Raw genomic sequence first — 20,187 nt, 5'->3', positions numbered from 1 at the left:
AGACCGACAGGACTATATATAATTGCTGCAAGCTTCGTTTGAGAGCAATTAAAAAAATAAAAATTCAAAAATTTAGTTGAAATTTTTTTCCAAAACAAATGTTTACAAATTTTCATCAGCTCTCTTCTATCTTTAAACGTAAAAGTTAGGAGACTTTCGCTAACACTTTTATCATATTTAAGCAAAGTTTGATCAATCTTACAGCAAAAATTACAAAACATAACCGTAAGAATGCCGGAAAATAGCCGCAGGGGGTGCTTTAGATGCAAATCGGGATTTAAACAGAAAAAAAAGAAAGAGAAGAGATAAATTGACCAATTTTTTTTCTATTTTTTTAGTCTCAAAAAGTGTTTTTGAATTCGACGTGCACTTTCGTTGGATTCTAAAATTATACCTAATTTAGTTTCCAAAATGATAAAATATCTGCTTAATGCCAATATCAGCTAGCAAACACTCTAATGAACTTTGATAACCTATGTCTCAATGACTTATTGACTGGGTTTTATCAGTTTATCCCGTCTCTTTTGATTTTGCTATTTTGACCTTGACTTTTTTTCACTATCTTCCTTAATTCATTGATTGGATGGATTTGAAAACCATTGAGTTGGAACAGTGATTGAGGTACGTCAGAAGTCAAACGTGAAAATGGTGACTTTTGTAAAAACGAAAAAGTGATCAAAAGGTAAAGCGAATTGAAAAAACATAGCAGGACAAGTCCTGACGTACAATTCAAAAAATTTTCATTGACTAAACAGAAAACGAGACCTAGAACGGACTATGAATGGATTGGGAAATCATTTAGAGAAAAATCCGATCCAAAAAAATCGAGAAAACAGTAAAAATCAAAGTGAAATTGTCGCATGTAAACAAAAAACCACTAGCGAGAAAGCGAAATTTTGTTCAAACATTGTTTTCTCACTCTACTTTAAATTTGGAGCAAAAAAATTTCACGCAGAAAAACCACTTGCTTTTTCTGTCCACTTCCTGTTTCGGCGTGACCAAAATTGCTACTCCAATTTGACTTCAAAAATCATGATAATGTGTGAACAGATCTTAAAAAAAAGACAGCGCACCAATACGATGCAAATTCTTTGAATTGTAAAAAAGGAGATCGCTAAATACTAGCCGTTTGAGAGGCTGACGGCGGCTATTAAAATTGTGAACAAAACAATGGAGGTTTTGCTTGCTTTCACTTTTCTTGAAGCCTTCGTAACTCCTCGGAAAAAGCAAAATTCAATGAAATGTTTATAATTCGAAGTTTTACGCTCGACAAATTTTCAATTGATAACGCTCACAATCCTGTACGATGAATATATCGATCGCCGAATATTGACTGTTTATAGTTCTTCTAACAGTAAAGTTGGTCAGAACAATAATAATGCTTGAAGCTTGATGCTTTTTTAATTTAGGTTTGGCCAGAATTGCGGTTGCTGGGAAGAATCTTACGACACATTTTGTGAATCGTTTTATAATGGATGTGACATTAAGCGCCATTTTTTTGTTTCTTTATAACGTTTGGTTTTTCTTTTCTAGACAGTGATTGATTTTTATGCGAACTCAAATCATTTTTATAAGTATGCTAAATAGTTATAACTTTTATGACACTCGTTGAGTAACGTGTACGTGTTATAGAATAGTTATCGGTTTTTGGTTGTCTTTTTCACTGATGGTTAATACTTTTGAGATTATGGTTTCTGTGTTACAGTTAAGAAGATATTTCTGTTTTTTGAAAATTATTAATCCGCAGTTTAAAATATTTTCAGTCACGTTGTTGGTACACCAATGATAGTAAACATTTATTTTTTGCTTGTGCTTTCAAGTAAAATAAAAAAAGAATACTGTTTGCTTTTTAATCTATAGATAATGATTTGAATAACCAATTTTGTGCGCTTTATTAAGGCTCTTACACCACTTGCAAATATTTATCATTTCTAAGACACGGTTTAAAGCATTTGTCAATTCTGACATTATTTTATTCTGACACGTGTTGGATAGAAGAGTATTCTTAAATTAAGCTAAGATTTTCTTTTTTTTTGGGTAGCAAGCTTGCTATCACAGTCGGCAAATTTTCCTAACATTTTTTGGTGTCTTTCCCATTAAACCCCCGCCCCACTTAAGTGGCCATATAACGAGCATCTCCTCCTCCGTAAGTAAGCATAATGTAAGAATAGCATAATGGGGGGGGCAAAAATTTTGTGAGGGCTAAAATGAGAATGGCCCCACTTTTTCACAACAATTTTGCAAGAGTTTTCTTTGTCCTTTTTTCACCATTAAGCCGTGTTTTTATTTGTATATAAACAAAAAATGACTGTGTATTCTGTTTGATTACGGCTGTTCATCATTTTTTCCGTCAATTTTTTACTCGTTTTCTCTGCATCTGTTTTATGGTTATAATAAAATTTCTTAAAAATTAAAATTTGAATATTATGAGACTTTCTTGTGTAAAGCATAGCTCAAACTTCAACGAGAACATCAAGATCCTGCCAAAAATTTTAACACTCAATAACACTCACAAGAAAATATTAGAAGCGCTGCTGTTGTTTTGTTTTAACAGTTGAAATCCAAATTTTGGAAAACAAGTCTTCTTTAAAATTCATTTATTTTTGCAAAACAAGTTTTTTTGGTTTAGTGAAAGAAAAAGTGTTTCATATTTTGGTATAATTTTTGAACTTTTGAAATATTTAGTTAGAAAGAAAACAGATGACCTTTCGGTGAAAACGTTAGAATTCTGGCAAAAATGCAAAGATTTTAGCACAGATTCTTAATGATTCTTAAATGGTCAGCTCAAACTCTAATTGATTAGAGGTAAGCAATGAAGTAGTACCATTTTTGTGTACCATTCGTAATGTGCTAGAAATTGAATCAAATTTGTTCAGTTTTAAAAAAATCTGTTTAATGCGGAGTTTTGATAATCTTTTTATTATACCTTGATGTACCCTGAAACCTACTAAAAGTATTGGTTATTCCTATGAAAGTGATATTAGTGATATCTTTCATGAAACTGGTTTCCAAAATTGATGGAAATTGTCGCCGTTTTTATTGAATTTAAAAAAATTCTGTTTTTCTATTTTATAATCAATTTTCGTTATCACCACTTTTTTTGCTCTTTATGATAAAAATTTTCGAGAAGAACGGTCGCTTGTTTGCAATTCGCATGGTATAAATCATAAAGCATAAAACGAAATCTACTTGATAGGTCCCAGTCAAGTGATCATCCGTGTCAGTACTATGATATATCGTGTAATTTAAGTGGCTCATCATAGCAGGAGAAAAAAGAGAGAACCTTGAAACATAGTTTTGTGTTTTATTAAGTCTACAGAATTCTTAATTTTTGTTAATAAACAGAGCAAAAAACAGAATGAAATAGTTTGTTTTCTGGCACCCATCTGTTACACTATTGGAACAATGTTGAGTAGAATTTTAAGATGAAGTTCAGGCGTTTTTTTGCGCTCATGGTTTTTAGTAAAGAGCCCGCAGCTTTTTTCAGTTTCTAATTGCTTTCACTTACTTTTTTTGCTTGAAGTGTATCTATATCTTTCCTATTTTTTACACTATTAAGACGATCAATTTGGTTTTCTGCTATTGAAATTTTAGCTATTGTTTACAGCAGTTCGTACATGTGCCTTACTTGAGAGTAAGTACGATTGTGTTTTGTTTCCAGGCAAGTGGAAAATGATTTAGCCTTCTGAATGCAATTCCGTTCCGTCAAATTGGCCTATTTTTGACCTTATTGGAGAAAGTTCGATTTTGTTGCTTGTTCCATATACTATAAAACCCTAACTCACAAAGTGTTTGACATATGGCTTGCGTTATAATAAAAATTTCTATTCAAAATCAATTACTTTTATCAGTGTTCAATTGCTATCAGTGTTCAAGTGTTTTTGTCAAGTGTTTTTAGTTCCTACATTTTTTTTGATTTTTGTTTTTAAAAAAATGGGTTTATCTAATCTATCGGTTGTTGTGGCTTACAAACGTGGAAAAAGCTATGTACTCACTTTAGCAAGTTCTCGCTTTTGTTACCGCATATATTGTGTGTTGTGAATCTTTGCTCTTCGAACCGTTCTGCTCGTTTCTAATGTCAAGTGTAAACAGTTTTCCACAGGAAACACCATCAATGCTTTTGGGAAGTCTTTTACTCAATTTTGCTATTATTGGTAATTATCAGAATCTTCTGAAATTTAAGGCGTTTTTGTGTTTTTTTATTTATGTTTTTTTTTGTTCAGCCGACTAATGCCATTTGTATTGTAGATATAAGCTTCATTATCAGTGTTTCCTGGCTGGGGAGATTAGTTTTTCCAGTGACGTAGTAATTGCCGCATTTGCTGTGCCAGCATTCAAATCATCAGCTAGATTTTTTTGGGATCAGTGCCATTAATCAAGTCTTACAGTATAGATCACCGAGATTAAATAACCAATTTAAAAGATTCAACAAATTGTTTTCATTTACTGTTTTGACTGAGGTTGCATAAAAATTTCTGATTCAGCATTCAATGTTGTTTTTTAAAGGGGTGTATATAGTTTAAATTATGCGCTGTTATCAGTGGCACATTTTTTATGAACTTACTTACTGTGAGGTTGTGTGTTTCCGGTTACTGATTTTTTCCTACCGATCTGTGGTGGTAACGTTTAACAATTGATAACATCTGCGTGTATTAATATTTCCCTGGCTTTTTAAAAGCGAAAGTAGATATGTAAACATAAAATAGAGCAAACATGTTAATTTTAGACCTATTTTAGACGGTTTTTGGACCTGCTTTAGACGTTTTTCGGACCTATTTTGACGTTTTTCAGACCTATTTTGACGTTTTTCGGACCTATTTTGACGTTTTTCAGACCTATTTTGACGTTTTTCGGACCTATTTTAAACGTTTTTCGAGGAAATTTGACGTTCTTTGGACCTTTTTTTGGAGTTTTTGGACCTATTGTGGAGCCTATTTTAGACCTATTTTTGACTTTTTTGGACCTTTATTTGACGTTTTTTTGGACCTATTTTAGATGTTTTTCGTAACTATTTTGACGTTTCTCAACCAATTCTGACGTTTTTTGGACTTTTATTGACGTTTTTCCGACCAATTTTTGATGGTTTTCTATAACCCAGTGAAATCGCATCGATGGATTTTCTATGATCAGAAAAAAGTGGCAATGAACCATCGATGACCCATTGATGGACTTTTTATGAAATTTCTCTGATCCATCGATGGAATTCATTAGAATGTTGCGCATGCCTCTGAGCAGCTCTGAATATTTCTGAGTAACTCGGTGTTAGTTGTTTTTCTTCTGTGCCACTATGTTATTTAAACAAATTTTGTTGTTTATTTCAAGAACATTCGACTTATTTTAGCAACTTTTTCAATTATCTGCAAAAACAATAGATGTGAAAATTTGTTTGATTCCAAATTTGAATTTACTATTTGATTTTACCTCTTAATTATTAGATTCAATCTGATTCAAATATCACCAAGAATCACATTTGAATTTATATGCATTATGAAAAAGTTGGTTCAATTTATTATCTTGTTATGTGCATGCCCGATTGCTGCCTTTCTGCACCTGCTATACACCCGTATGTAACTTTAATTGATTCCCCAATTTCATTAAAATTAGCTTACTTACTTTTAAAAAATCGGTTCAAAAACTGAACAAGTTCCTTAAACACATTAAGAAATAACATACTCAACTTGAAAAAAGTATCTTAACTTAAATCCCTGCTATTGAAGATTATGATCTCTGCTAATCCCTGCCAATCAGCTTTAAATTTGTTCAAATAAAAATGTTACGATAAAAAACGATAAATGTTACGAAAGCCTGCATTAAAAGTTTTGAGTACTTATTACTCACTCATTGGTTACTTCTAGTTAGGTGATACAATTTCCAAAGAATCGGCGAATTTTTTTTCTGAAACAAGTAAACTTCAAAATCCTAGTCCAGATTCTCCATATCTGATTCCAATGTCTTCCTATTTCTTACGGATCACACAACACTTTTTCAAATCAGAGTTTTGCAATGTTCTCACAAGATCTCGCAAGATGGCCGTCTTAGTTAGAAAAGAATTTTAAGCAACGTTTTTAAAGATTTTGTGGTAGTCCTACAAAATAACCATTTAATTTGAAGAAATTCATCCATGCCAACATTATTTCTTGAAAAAAGTAGCAAAATAGTTGGCTCCGGGGGGAAATTGCCCGCAAATTTTTTTGTTTGAAAATCATTCTTCTTTAGAAAAATTATGCACGTTGCACAACTTATAAACGTATCTGCTGCATTCACTGCATAGAACCTGAATTCAAAAAATTCCAAGGTATGAAAAAAAATCAAAGATTAAAACCTTCTTCTAGTGGTCTTTTCTATGTCTTGCAAATAATTTACCAACAGTACAAAAACTCCGTCAAAAACTTCCGACAAAAAATACAACTCCGACAAAAGATACAATTCCGACAAAAAATACTGTAGAAAAAGAAAATCTTGATTTTTTGTCTTATTCTATATTTTCAGAAAGAATATAATTTTTTCCAATTTTTGCGACTGATATCAGTGAAAAATATTTTGTCAAGTCACCAGTTCAGTGTTAAATGTCTTAACAAATAAAACATGCAATTAATTTTCGAATACTTCAGAAATATTCCTTCTGTTTAATTTTTCCTGTAAAAACTTTTACCCGGTCCATCTATTGTGCATCTGAAATTTTAAAAACTCAACAAACTTTTTCTTTGTTTTTGTTTCCAATGTTTTTTTACTCCTAAAACGTTCCAAAATTAGTTAGAAATTACTCAAAAATTTGTACACACATCATTTGCCAAAACGAATTACCAGCAAAATTTTAATTGGCCGGTTTTGGTTTTACTAATTGACAGTCCCTTTACATAATTTTAGCTTCAGCTAATTTTACAATGATTGTTTTGCTGGATTTTTATAAGTACCCTTTTTTTTAAAATTTTAAGGACAAAAAGAAAAAACATTTTAACAAGATGATTTTTTTTGAGACCTTAGTATATGAAAACAATATTTTAATACCCGAAACTTTATGGGAATGTAAGCACAGTGTGACTGCTTGTTTGATCCAGGCGATATCAATTTTCACTGGCAACGCAGCAGTGCATCGCCTAAGAGGATTTCACGATTTTCTTGTTGAGCAGAGTGGGAAACCTTAGCAATGTGGTTCTATGTTAACTGGAATCTTTGACTTCTGGTGCCAAATTTCTGATATCTACATAAATTTCAATATGTAATAGCATGTAATCCAATAAAATAAACAGAAAATTTGTTCTGCAGCTAAATTATCTTGAAATTATCAGAAACATCTCCAATATGCTTATTGCATATTGGCCATTAAATAAGCAAACTTCTTTTTCTGTCTAACTTCTAGAACATTTGCTCGAACAACAAGATGTTACCAGCAGTATACCGAGTAACGATGAAAAAACTACACATCTTACTGATACATCCTATGAAACCATAATCATTACATCTTTCTAACTTTCTGGCACATCGTTTTTTCAGAAAACATTTTTGATGATATACGATTTTCCACAAGATAAACCACAGACTGCTAAATTCCTGAAACAATTTGGCGTGATATGTCTTGGCAGAGATAATTTCAATCAATTGAAGTGTTATATAAAAACATCTTGAACAAATTGAATTGCTAGTTGAATTGCTAATTGTTTGGCTTTTGCTTAAAGGCAACTCTGTATTGTCTTCAATTTGAAAAAATGCTCTGCTTAAAGATTTTCTATCGTAAAAGTTCTTATAAAAACTTATCAGAAAAAGGAGTCATTGCTTTTCGAATGTTTATCTTACAAGTTTTATACGGTTCTTATAAAATCCTACACAATTAACCTTTTTCAGACAGATTTCTTATTGTGTAAGATCTTAAAAGGCAGAATTTTAATCTGATAAAATCTGACAAAAGTAAATTATTATCGTGAAAGATCTTATCAGAACAGATAAAAAAAATTATCGTACACGACCTGATAAATTTTCTTTAAAAAGGCTATTCAAAATCTTCTATTTATTTGTAAGACACTTTTGTAAGAAATTTTTAAGCTTTTAAACAATAAAAATTCTCAAAAGTCTGAGAAGGACCAAAATATGAGATTTTGTTTTGTACTCGGATTATGCAGTTTCAAAGACATGAGGAACAAAATTGTTTCTGGTCACAATTTAAAGTACTGGATAGTAAACCAGAAACGTCTGTCTTTGTCCACGCACTTCCTTTTTTTTCTACTGGGTGCCTTCATGGCTGGAATATACAAAAAAGCATGTCATTATGAGTGAAATGTTTTAACTGAGAAAAAACCTTTCACTTAAGATACTCCGGGAAAAATAAACAGAAAAATTGTTCTGCAGCTAAAGTATCTTGAAATTATCAGTAATATCTCCAATATGCTTTTTGCATATTGGCCAACCAAATACGCAAACTTTTTTTTGCCTAACTTCTAGAACATTTGCTCGAACAACAAGATGTTACCAGCAGTATACTGAGTAACGATGAAAAAACTACACATCGTGGTGTGACATCCTATGAAACCATAACAATTATATCTTTCTAACTTTCTGACACATCGTTTTTTCAGAATATATTTTTGATGATACACAATTTTCCACAAGCTAAACCACAGACTGCTAAATTCCTGAAACAATTTGGCGTGATATGTCTTGGCAGAGATAATTTCAATCAATTGAAGTGTTATATAAAAACATATTGAACAAATTGAATTGCTAGTTGAATTGCTAATTTTTTGGCTATTGCTTAAAAGCAACTCTGTTTTGTCTTTAATTTGAAAAATTGCTCTGCTTAAAGATTTTCTATCGTAAAAGTTCTTATAAAAACTTATCAGAAAAAGGAGTCATTGCTTTTCAAATGTTTATCTTACAAGTTTTATACGGTTCTTATAAAATCTTACGCAATTAACTTTTTCAGACAGATTTTATATTGTGTAAGATCTTAAAAGGCAGAATTTTAATCTGATAAGATCTGACAAAAGAAAATTAATATCGTGAAAGATCTTATCAGAACAGATAAAAAAATATATTGTACACGACCTGATAAATTTTCTTTAAAAAGGCTATTCAAACTCTTCTATTTATTTGTAAGACACTTTTGTAAGAATTTTGTAAGCTCTTTCACAATAAAAGTTCTCAAAAGTCTGAGAAGGACCAAAATATGAGATTTTGTTTTTTACTCGGATTATGCAGTTTCAAAGCTATGAGGAACCAAATTGTTTCGGGTCACAACTTAAAGTAGTGGATAGTAAACCAAAAACATCTGTCGTTGTCCATGCACTTCCTCTTTTTTTTCTACTGGGTGCCTTCATGGCTGGAATATACACAAAAGCATGTCATTATGAGTGAAATGTTTTAACTGAGAAAAAACCTTTCACTTAAGATACTCCAAGAAAATAAACAGAAAAATTGTTCTGCAGCTAAAGTATCTTGAAATTATCAGTAATATCTCCAATATGCTTTTTGCATATTGGCCAACCAAATAAGCAAACTTTTTTTGCCTAACTTCTAGAACATTTGCTCGAACAACAAGATGTTACCAGCAGTATACCGAGTAACGATGAAAAAACTACACATCTTACTGATACATCCTATGAAACCATAATCATTACATCTTTCTAACTTTCTGGCACATCGTTTTTTCAGAATATATTTTTGATGATACACAATTTTCCACAAGCTAAACCACAGACTGCTAAATTTCTGAAACAATTTGGCGTGATATGTCTTGGCAGAGATAATTTCAATCAATTGAAGTGTTATATAAAAACATCTTGAACAAATTGAATTGCTAGTTGAATTGCTAATTGTTTGGCTTTTGCTTAAAGGCAACTCTGTATTGTCTTCAATTTGAAAAAATGCTCTGCTTAAAGATTTTCTATCGTAAAAGTTCTTATAAAAACTTATCAGAAAAAGGAGTCATTGCTTTTCGGATGTTTATCTTACAAGTTTTATACGGTTCTTATAAAATCCTACACAATTAACCTTTTTCAGACTGATTTTTTGTTGTGTAAGATCTTAAAAGGCAGAATTTTCATCTGATTAGATCTGACAAAAGTAAACTTTTATCGTGAAAGATCCTATCAGAGCAGATAAAAAAATTATCGTTCAGGACCTGATAAATTTTCTTAAAAAAGGCTATTCAAAATCTTCTATTTATTTGTAGGACACTTTTGTAAGAAATTTATAAGCTCTTTCACGATAAAAGTTCTCAAAAGTCTGAGAAGGACCAAAATATGAGATTTTGTTTTTTACTCGGATTATGCAGTTTCAAAGCTATGAGGAACCAAATTGTTTCTAGTCACGACTTAATGTCGTGGATAATAAATCAAAAACATCTGTCGTAGTCCATGAACTTCCTCTTCTTTAGAATTTAACACAAATTGCTTACAAGTCAGTAATTTGCAAATATCTTTCCTGCTCTTTTATTCTATGGATCGAGTTTTCTGAAAGTTTTCCAAAAAATTTCAAAATAAAGCTCAGTAGGGTCAGAGATCTGTTCGAATTATTTTTCACTGTTCTCATTGTTACCGGCTTCTTTTTTTAATAAAAAAGTGAGTTTAACTGACCTTTAGTCGTCTAGCCGTGAGAAATTGATAGTTTGATTACTTATACTCCTATATGAGTATGATTATTAATTGTTTCAGCTCCGAAAACGTGTTTTCAAAAAGTAAATGAATGACTCCCCCTAACACCACCCTACACAAGACTATTGAACGTTAAGAAACGACTTATGCCATTTTAGTGTTAAAACTACGTTTTTTGTTTTGTTTAACCTCCTACCATATAAATTGGCCAAAAAATATTGTCTTCTGAGTATGAGATTGATCCAAACCGGAAAATAATGCATTTTCTCAATTGATGTTTTACCTATCGGTAATTAAACTTTCACCTTTTCTTTAGAATTTGGACCGACATACGATTTTACGAGAATGTGGAGACCATTCGCAATGATTGAATCTCACAAGGAAAACAATCGAACGCGAACAGAAATTGCGGACGTTAATGTCAGTGTTCTGGTTTACACTTGTAAAACCGTTTTCAAAGACGGTTTGAGAGATTTGATGTTTGAGGGAAATTTGCGACAGGAGTGCAATCTTCAGTTTGACTGCATCTTTAAACAGAAATTTAACCACAACGTTACTGCCGATTTGTTCTACTCTATGGACGCTGTTCTTCTTGGCAACTCAGCATGGCATTACCTAAGGGAATATTAATTTTTTCCTTCTGTACCCCCTCCCCAATACCCCCTCCTCCCGGTAAGTGCGTGAATGCAAATTAATTTGTTCCTATATTTGTGCATAAGTATTGACTAAGTGATAGAACACGTGTTCTGTGGTGGGGCAGGTGGTTTGTAAGATTGAGAGAATTCGGGATTAATAGTTTTTAAATTATCGAAAAATTTAGAAAATCCGCTACCTTAAAAAAGATAACTTCAAAGGCTTATCAAAACCGATGAACTGGCTGAGAAAATTTTACTTTAGATTTAAGTAATACCGATCACTTATCACCGGTTATTTATTGATTTCATATAAACGCTTGTCTCAGCGTATCTATTTTTCTTCATTTTTTATTAGTTGATAGTATACTGAACAGCGCTGAAAAACTACTTATCTAAATGTGACATCATTGTAAGACAGAAAACCAATTATAACAAACATCTAAACTTTTTGGCATATAAATTTTTTCAGAATACTCTTGTGCTGAGAACAAATAGATTTTACAAGAATTCCACAAGCTAAACAAGAAATTGCCAATTTCCTGAAACGATATAACAAGATTTGAACCTTGGCAAATTTAGTTTTTTAACCGCAATTCTAGAGTTACATTAAAAAAGTTCTCAAGAACGATATGAATTGCTAATGGTTAAAATTTAAGTTTCTGAAAGCAGTGTTTAATTTCTCACCTCTTGAATCAATGTTTTTACAGTGTTATCGCAGTACGTCTATCGTTTTTTTTAAGAACTAATAGATAACGGTTTGACGCACGGAATATACATTATGATAATGTAATCTCTCGAACATAAACGAATTTTCAACTCAACTGCACTAAATTTTTTTCTCGTTGTTTACCCATTCAGCTCGATCAACTTTGGGAGCCTTGGGGCCAGCTAATGGGGAAAATGAATATTTCAAATTTTTGCTTTGATTTTAACTGATTTTGATTTTTCGGCATTTTGATTTTTACTGGTAATAAAGGCATTTTTGGTGAAATTATCATAGTGACATTGCTTGCTTTCTCATAGTTGCCCCATTTAATAGGTATCTAAAAAATCAATTTTTGATTTTTTGTTTCGCATATCAGATATATCGGTAGCATTGTAGTGCAATGCAATCTTAAACGTAACATGGACAAAAAAATTTCTTGAGAGTCTTGGAAAAAAATCAAATTAATTTCTGTTACAAATGAGCATGAAACAAGATTCGGCAAATAGTATTGTTTTATCCTTCATATTTGTTTTGTTGTTTGTAAGAGTATTGAAATTATGATTTTTCGAGTGTCATAGCAATAATTCTATATTTGATTAAAACAACACTGCGGTTCTGGTTTCAATTATTTGAGATATTCTATAAAAAGATTTTGGAAGTCCTCTTCAGTATTTCTGACACTTAATGAGCAGTTTTTGCTTATTGAACCACTTAATGCTGTTAATTATCCCCGAAAAAAAAGGAAGAAACCAGATTTTGCTGGAAACTTAAAACATTTTTTGGTAAAATTTTAACCGATGTTACTTTTTGACAAAATGATTCATCAGGAAATTTATTTTCCTTTTTAAGATTGCTGATAATGTTTTTGTTAGGCCTTGATTGTTATGGAAATACGTTTCCTTGAATTAAATTACCAAGGTGATATTGCCCTTACAATCTGACAGGTGAAGTGTGCTACAAAGAAACAAAAACAATTATATTGTAAAGAAGGACCACTCTTATACTGTACAGAGGGAATTTCAACTCGACTTGAGAGTCGTCTGGTAGGTTAAACTTATAGGACACAATATTAATCTTAAAGCGGGCTTGATACGACAAATTTGGTAGTATATAGTCCCTCAATACGTTTTAAGTAATTTTACCTCATTTTTTTTTCAAATTTGAAGATTGCAATTCTTTTCATGCAATTCAATCAGTTTTATTTTACTGCGTTTTTGTTGTCAAGGAAGCCTTCAGTATCAGCAGTTTTGTTATTTAAAATTAGATGATGGAAAAGCCAATCAAAAATGAACAAAAAAAACTGGTTTCCTGATTCATCTAAAATTGAAATCAGATTCTTTTTGTTTTTTTTCCTACAGCTGTGATCCCTCTTCATTATCTGAAGAGACTTTTGTTCAATTTTTTTGTTTTTTACATGCTGCGGTTTATTGTATCTGAAAAAAGTTTTTTGTTTTGAAGCTTGAAAATTTCATAAATATTCTAAAAATTCTATGATTCTTTTTATTCAAAATGGTATTCAGATAACGAATTTCCGAAATTTTTCTGTGGCGGAACTCAAGCAGGAAGCTATTTCTTCGAACATCCATTATGAGATTCAATCTAAACGCTTCAGAACTAATCATTTGTTTTTTTCATGTACAATTAGTTTGCTTTCTGTTTTTGATGTTATTGACACTTCATATAATCCATGTTTTGACTGCTGTCATTTAACAATTTTTTATACATAATTTTCCCTATCAATTTGAGTTTTTAAAAACGTGATGTGTTTGTTTTTCCATTCTTAAACTATGTTGTCAATCCTTTTATTCGCTCATCAACAGCTAACAAAGGTGTGGACTCCCAATAGCATGTCTTCAGAAGATCTTTTTGATTCAAAAGACAGACAAAATGATGATCCCTGAGTTTTTCAATTTAAACTCTGAGTGACTGGGTTGCCAAGCTATATACGCTTAGTAATTTTTTATCACATTTTAAACTATGAAAATTTGAATGAGAAGCATAATATCAAACAGATTTTAAAAAACGCCCTAAGCTTGAAAATCTTATCTAACTGATGTCTTCGATTTAACTTTTCGTTTTTTCAGATGGTTTTTTCATGTTTTTTTGCACTTTCTATTTTAAAAATTCCAAAAATCAAATTTAATGATTTTTCAAGTTCCCCTAATATTATTTTAATACTTTAAGCGCCTCTCTTACATATTTTTCCAAATTCTGTGCATTTTCATTGCACTTAGTCTTTCTGTGAATTCTAAACGTCCAATGCTCATTTAAATTTTTATAACAATGCTGTAATATCACACTCCGCTGCGTTTGGCAAAAATGGCAAATAAATATACTCATATTAGTAAGCGAAATAATTTTTAGCTTAGCTGATCATAGCTGATTTGCCTTCATTTTTGCTGCCTTTCATTGTTTTTTTGCCATTTAAAAAAAACTGACAGTTTTGTTGTTGTATGATATAAAAGGAACACGTGGGCAAACAAGGAACGGTGGAAATCAAGGGAAAATAAAATTTTCTGTGTTAATTAAAATCTGAGATGCTTAAATGTGCCAAATCGAACAATGCAATGATCCGTAATATTAATGAAATGTTATAAAATCTGAAGAAAATGTATATTCATGCTAGAAAACTTCTCCGGAATGCTAGTGTTGTTTTGAAAAGTACAGCTGCACAATTTAAAAAAAAATTACCAAGAAAGGAAACGTTGAAATGAGTTTACTGAAAGTGTTAAACTTGTAAGAGTTATGCAGAATAAAGTTTTTTTGTATTACTTTATTATTGTAATACTATTATTTTTTCCTGGCACATTCCACAAACTCAACTTAATTTTAAATAACATAACCAACTAAAGTCAGGCGAATTGCTCTCAAACGACCGGCGAGCGGTTGGCTTTGTCAACAGCTAGCCACGGTTTAGTGTCGTCAGGGCGCTACCTCTTTATCACGTTTCTGAATACGAAAGTCAAATGAGTCAGCCGAAAAATCGGCCAAGCGAAAAATTGCGTAAAAGACAAACAGAATTAATATATTTGCTACAAATTGCTTTTGAGAGCAATTAACAATGGTTTCCTAAAAGTGCCTGTTAGATCATTTATGATAAAAAACATTTCAACTATAACTCATTGATAATGAAGATCAAAGATGGTGACATTAGGCCAAACAACAGCAGCTAAGTGCGGAATCAACAAGGAGAGAGAGAGAGAGAGAGAGATAAAACGCGAACGAGAAAGAGAAGGAATAGAACCCTAACCGAAAGAGAGAGAAGGAGACAGGAATATCTTCCATGATTGGAATCGACACTGAAACTTCTACTTTCCTAACTTCATTAACAAATAAAGCATATAGAAAACTTAAAAAGCAAAAATTAAAAAGTTTTGAGCTTCGCAATTAATTCAAAACATTTTCATTTTGAAAAGTTTCATTGGCCAGTAATGGTCGTTAAACTCAGAAAAGGACAAAAAATTAAAAAAATTGGAAAATTGCAAATTTTAACAAAAATCTTGCTAAAACTCACAACATTAATATCTTGAAAACCATTTCATTGACTCAAGAGACTATCCAGTATCCATGTTTAATACCTAAAATAGTTCCACTGGCTCATATAGATCCATACGCTTGAAACATAAAAGTTTTCCAAAAATTTGAATAGTTTAATTTTTTTCCAAATATTTCTAAAACTGGAGTCACAAAAAATGTTGATCACAATCCCATTAACTCTAGAAACTAAGCAGCAGCTAATTATCAATCCTTGGAGGAGATCCCAGGGCCTCTGTTGCCGGAAAAAATTCAAAAACATGAAAAAATTGCAAATATTTAAAAAAAATTGTTTAAATTCGTGATATTAAAATCTTGAAGAACATTCCATTACATCTATAAACTATGCAGTAACATATTATTAAACACTAGAAGAAGTTCCGTGACCTTTGAGGCGAGAGCAACCTAAGAACTGGCAAAAAAATTCTAAAAATTTAAAAAAAAATTGTTTTATGAAAAAAAATTGCTAAATTGTTGTGACATTAAAAAGTTCAAAATTAACCCATGACCAACAAAAACATTCCAGTAATTTATTATCAAACCCTAACGGAAGCTTTTTCTGAACCTTGAGTCTCAAAAGATCTGAATAATGACTATAAATGTTAAAAGTTTGGAAAAAATTGTAAAAAATATCAAAAATATGCTAAAATTCGTGATGTTCAAATCATGCAAGACATTCCATTTAATCTAGAAATTGTTTAGTAACCTATTTGCAAACCCTAGAGGAGGTTCCTTGGCTCTTAAGGCTAAAAAATTCTAAAAAAAAACGATAAAATAATTTTGAAAAACTTGAAAAAAAATGAAAAAAAGTAAGTTTTATCAAAAAATTGCTAAAATTTGTGACAATAAGAAGTTGAAAAACTATTCCGTGACCATTAAAAGTTTGTCAGCAATTTTCTATCATACCCCATAGGATATTTTCCGGCCCCTGGGTCTGGAAAAACCTGAATAAGGAGAAAAAAATCAAAAAATTTGAAAAAAATGAACGTTTTGTCAAAAGATTGGTAAAAATCGTGATGGTAAAATGTTCAAAACCATTCCATTATCACTAGAAACAATGCAGTAACGTATTATCAAACCCTACAGGAGGTTCCTTGACACCTAGGGCTGATAAAAAACAAAAAAATGTCAAACATTTTCAAAAAGCTTGAAAAAAATTGCAAAATAGTGTAAATTTGCGATTTTAGCAAGCGGTTGTTCGTCAGTAGCTAGCCACGGGGGTGGGGGGGGGGGGGGGGGGTGTACCGGGGGCTGATTGGGGGGGGGCAGCACTCAGATGGGGTAGAAGCGCGGTGGGGTGGGGGCAATAGGGGGGTGGGGGTGTCTGCAACCTCTAAGAACCGCCCTTCACACCATAAGTGTAAATATAAGTCTCCAAAACAGTTTGAGCTGAAACAGAGCTGAAAGGCTCTAAGAGCAGTTAATGCCCGCTGTTTATCCCATTTTTGAGGACGAAAAGTCAAAAGCGTCAGACGAAAAATCGGTCAAGCGAAAAATTGCATTAAAAAAGACCGACAGGACTAATATAATTGCTACAAACTTCGACTTCGTTTGAGAGCAATTAATAATATGCGCATATTCATAGCATTTTTTTTTCTGCAGAATTATAAACTTCCATTCACTGACACCGTGACTTGGGAAAAAGTATTCATAGTTAGTTTTCCAGATAGACTCTGCTCCCGGTTCAAGGTGCCATGCAACGTTAGAAATAGCAAAAATGTACGAAATGTTGGATGTGAAAGACGTGTTTATTAAGATTTGCCGTTTTAAAGCCGAATATTGTGAATGCGTTTAAATTTAAAATTCTGTTTTCACCGCTGTTCTACGCAAATTTTACAATTTTTATCGGGAGAAACTCAACCCAGGATTCGGTGCTAAATTTCCGGGGAATTTATGAGGTTGAATAATTGAGAAGTTTATCTAACTGAATGAAATACTAGTAAACGGTATCATCGGATCTGAAGGAAATGATTCCATCTCTGTCACCTCAGGAATGATATTACAAAATTCAATGGAGGCGTTAACTTCCGAAAAAGGGAGCAAATATGGGCTGCGTATTCTGAAGAGGCGTCTAATGACATTCGGTCATCGGTGGGCTTTGAATCCGACGCTAATCTTAATCATATGTTTAATTGGACAATATTTTTATCTAGAAATGCAACAATTCATAAAAAATTCGTTCATATATTTAAAAAAAATGAATTTGAAGTTTCGTCGCAGCTGGATGAAAGAATGCTCTTTGAAAACAAGTCAATGGATTTTTGCTGGCTAGTTTCAAATTGTGGAAAAACATTTTCTCAAAAGAGATTCCAAATAGCGGACTCGTTGATTCCGTTGTTGCCCAGCAAAATTCATATTTGGGGCAAGGCTATCAGGAACGGATGCCTAAAAGGTGGCCACCCAAATATAGTCGACCACGGAGCAACCTATGGGGCGGGTATAAGTTATTACGACATACCTCAAAGTTACATTAAAGGTTGTAAATTTTACTTTGCGTTTGGAAATTCTAATTGTTCAGATTATGTTACCGAAAAGTTTCTCAATGCGATCGAAGTTGGAGCAATTCCAATTGTGGTTGGCTGGTGGGACACGTACAGAGAATTGTTGCCTGGATCTTTTATTCACGTGAGCGAATTCGCCAATGTTTCCCAATTAGCAGAACATTTAAAGGGACTGCTAAAAGATGAAATGAGGTTGAAAAAATACCACGAGTGGAGAAAAGTTTATAGGTATGAACGCGCTGGTGTCAAAGCATCATGTGAATTCTGTCAGAAATTGAGGAAGTTAAAGTTATCCCAAATTGCAGGCGAACAACCGAATCCGTCTATTATACCAAATATGGCCAAAGAATTTAAAACACTTCAAAAATGTACATCTTAAATTTAGTGCATCCTAATTGTATTGGAAATACTCTTTCTGCACACAAATTTTACTTTGTACTTAAGAAATCTTTGTACTTAATTAAAATGAAATATGACTAAAAAAATTCTTCATTCTTAAACAATTTGGTGCCTGCTAGTTCAATTCCTCGCTTGATCAAACTCGGTCAAACCGTTAACAAACCTTGTCGAAAAAAATTTTCAGGCAGCATCTAAAGGATTTTTGTTTTAAAGCAATTCTGACGGTTTTGGCATCAATTGATTTTTTGACTTCCCAGTTTTTTAAAACGTTGAATTTTTTTGCAGAAGTAATTCTTTTTTGGATAATGCTCATGAAGCAAAACCGGAAAACGCTCAATTTTAGGATTCAAAGCGGTCGAAGCAAAAATATTTGAGACTATTGAGAATATTTCAAGTTTATGTCGCATTATTTTATCAATCCTTATTTTTTGGAACTTACTTGGGATTTCCTAAGTTTATCACTAGGGGCAGTGTTTCCTAAAACAGTTAAACTGGAGGCTTGTTCATAAATATTAGTTTCCAAAATCAATAGTGAAAAATATATATTTTTGTTTTGAGTAATAAAAGTATTTTAAACCGGTGGCAGATAGCCAAGTGACAAAAAATTGACACCAATTTTCATGGAGTGTGTTGAGGTTTTGTTGAGTCTTCGTGTATGAACAAATGGTTAAACTTAAGCGTTTTTCATAAATGCACTAAACTTTATACTAGCATTGATTTGTTCCGATGAACATCAAGATTTGGAAAATTCATTTTAGAAACTTATGAATGGAATGCTGGCAGATAAAACCCGACCGACAAGAACAGTTCAAACATATAACTGACACTGATAATGGATAGCTAAAATTTGTCAAAGTGATTGCCACACGAACTCATAAGAAATTGAGCATATATGAAGGGGAGATGCAACCAATTTAGGGCTATTTACTTTAATTGGGTTATTCGGACCATTTTAACAAGTCGGCATTAGTGGAGCGGGTAGTTGTGTTTTGTCAAAATTTCTCAAAACCAATTTTTTGAAAACAGAGTTGCTTTAAAATAAAGAAAATTGTTTATACCTCTCGATTGAATAAAAACAATTCAAAAATTCTCATGTATTTTTTTATCGGATCTGTTCCCAGGGTGAGGTGTTGGAATTACGAACCAATTATTCCAGGCAAAAATCGGCCGTGATTGAATGGCCGTGATTGATGTGAGTAAAAAATCGGCCGTCCAGGCCAAACACTGGCTTGACACGAAATAGCTCAAAATAATTCGATAAAATTTGTTTATGTTTCCACCATGCAGGACTATGTAAATTTTTGTCCATAAATTGAAAGTGGGACGATTCCAAACTGTGCGACAATAACGTATGAGTGAGGAAGTTAAAAAAAAGAGGATTATGAATGTGGAACTATCGGGTTTTTGTTGACTTCTGATTTGACATAACGCGTTTATGATTTGATATTGCTCGCTTTACTCGGACTTATTGGGACTAATTTGATTGTGGGATCTAATGATTCGACGAAAACCGCGTAGTGTGTGGTGCTCATTATAAGATTAGGTCTTAGGGTTTTAGGGTTCGAAATTTTTGCCATGGGGGATTTAATATGCGCCATGGGGGAGGGTTTGATCGGTTCATTAACTGTCGTAACCCTCTTAAGTTTCAACCTAAGAACTTATGAAAAGACCATGCTCGACCAAAAAATGGTATAAAAAGACCATGATGGACTCAAACAGCAAATGAAAAGAATTTAGCTGGACCTAATCGTTCAGCTAGACATTGACTCCACCAAAAATTTTGACGCTGGACATTAGCTCAGCTCAAATATGATGCTCGAATTTAC

At 32.4% G+C, this 20,187-nt stretch overlaps 3 protein-coding genes across 7 annotated transcripts in view; 1 reads left to right on the top strand and 2 right to left on the bottom strand.

Moving 5' to 3' along the window:
* LOC142337592 (START domain-containing protein 10-like) overlaps positions 1–20,187 on the bottom strand; it is a 308,346-nt gene that overhangs the window by 117,864 nt on the left and 170,295 nt on the right. The window lies entirely within an intron of this gene.
* The window catches only part of LOC142338372 (uncharacterized), a 118,886-nt gene that overhangs the window by 67,664 nt on the left and 31,035 nt on the right, over positions 1–20,187 (bottom strand). The window lies entirely within an intron of this gene.
* LOC142338370 (alpha-(1,3)-fucosyltransferase fut-6-like) lies at positions 1,867–18,512 on the top strand. 2 transcript variants are annotated; one of them, XM_075388091.1, is made up of 4 exons: positions 1,867–1,999; positions 5,323–5,563; positions 10,903–11,201; positions 17,448–18,512. In XM_075388091.1, the coding sequence occupies exons 2-4, from the start codon at positions 5,488–5,490 to the stop codon at positions 18,339–18,341; spliced, it is 1,269 nt and encodes a 422-aa protein (XP_075244206.1). In that variant the 5' UTR covers positions 1,867–1,999; positions 5,323–5,487; the 3' UTR covers positions 18,342–18,512. The 2 variants fall into 2 exon arrangements, with proteins under 2 accessions (XP_075244206.1, XP_075244207.1); XM_075388092.1 differs by having other exon boundaries at positions 1,881–1,999; positions 5,342–5,563.

This window comes from Convolutriloba macropyga, chromosome 4, assembly GCF_964194025.1.
Source record: "Convolutriloba macropyga chromosome 4, txConMacr16.3, whole genome shotgun sequence".
Lineage (NCBI taxonomy): Eukaryota > Metazoa > Xenacoelomorpha > Acoela > Convolutidae > Convolutriloba > Convolutriloba macropyga.
The sequence above is the reverse complement of the archived record's forward strand: the minus strand, read 5'-3'. Positions and strand labels throughout refer to the sequence as shown.

Bases quoted from the DNA above. Each gene is read 5' to 3' on its own strand.
- LOC142338370 (XM_075388091.1), top strand. From the start codon at position 5,488: ATGAAAAAGTTGGTTCAATTTATTATCTTGTTATGTGCATGCCCGATT. The intron at 5,564-10,902 runs GTATGTAACTTT...CCTTTTCTTTAG, and splicing joins TCTGCACCTGCTATACACCC to AATTTGGACCGACATACGAT. The intron at 11,202-17,447 runs CTAAGGGAATAT...CATCTCTGTCAC, and splicing joins GCAACTCAGCATGGCATTAC to CTCAGGAATGATATTACAAA.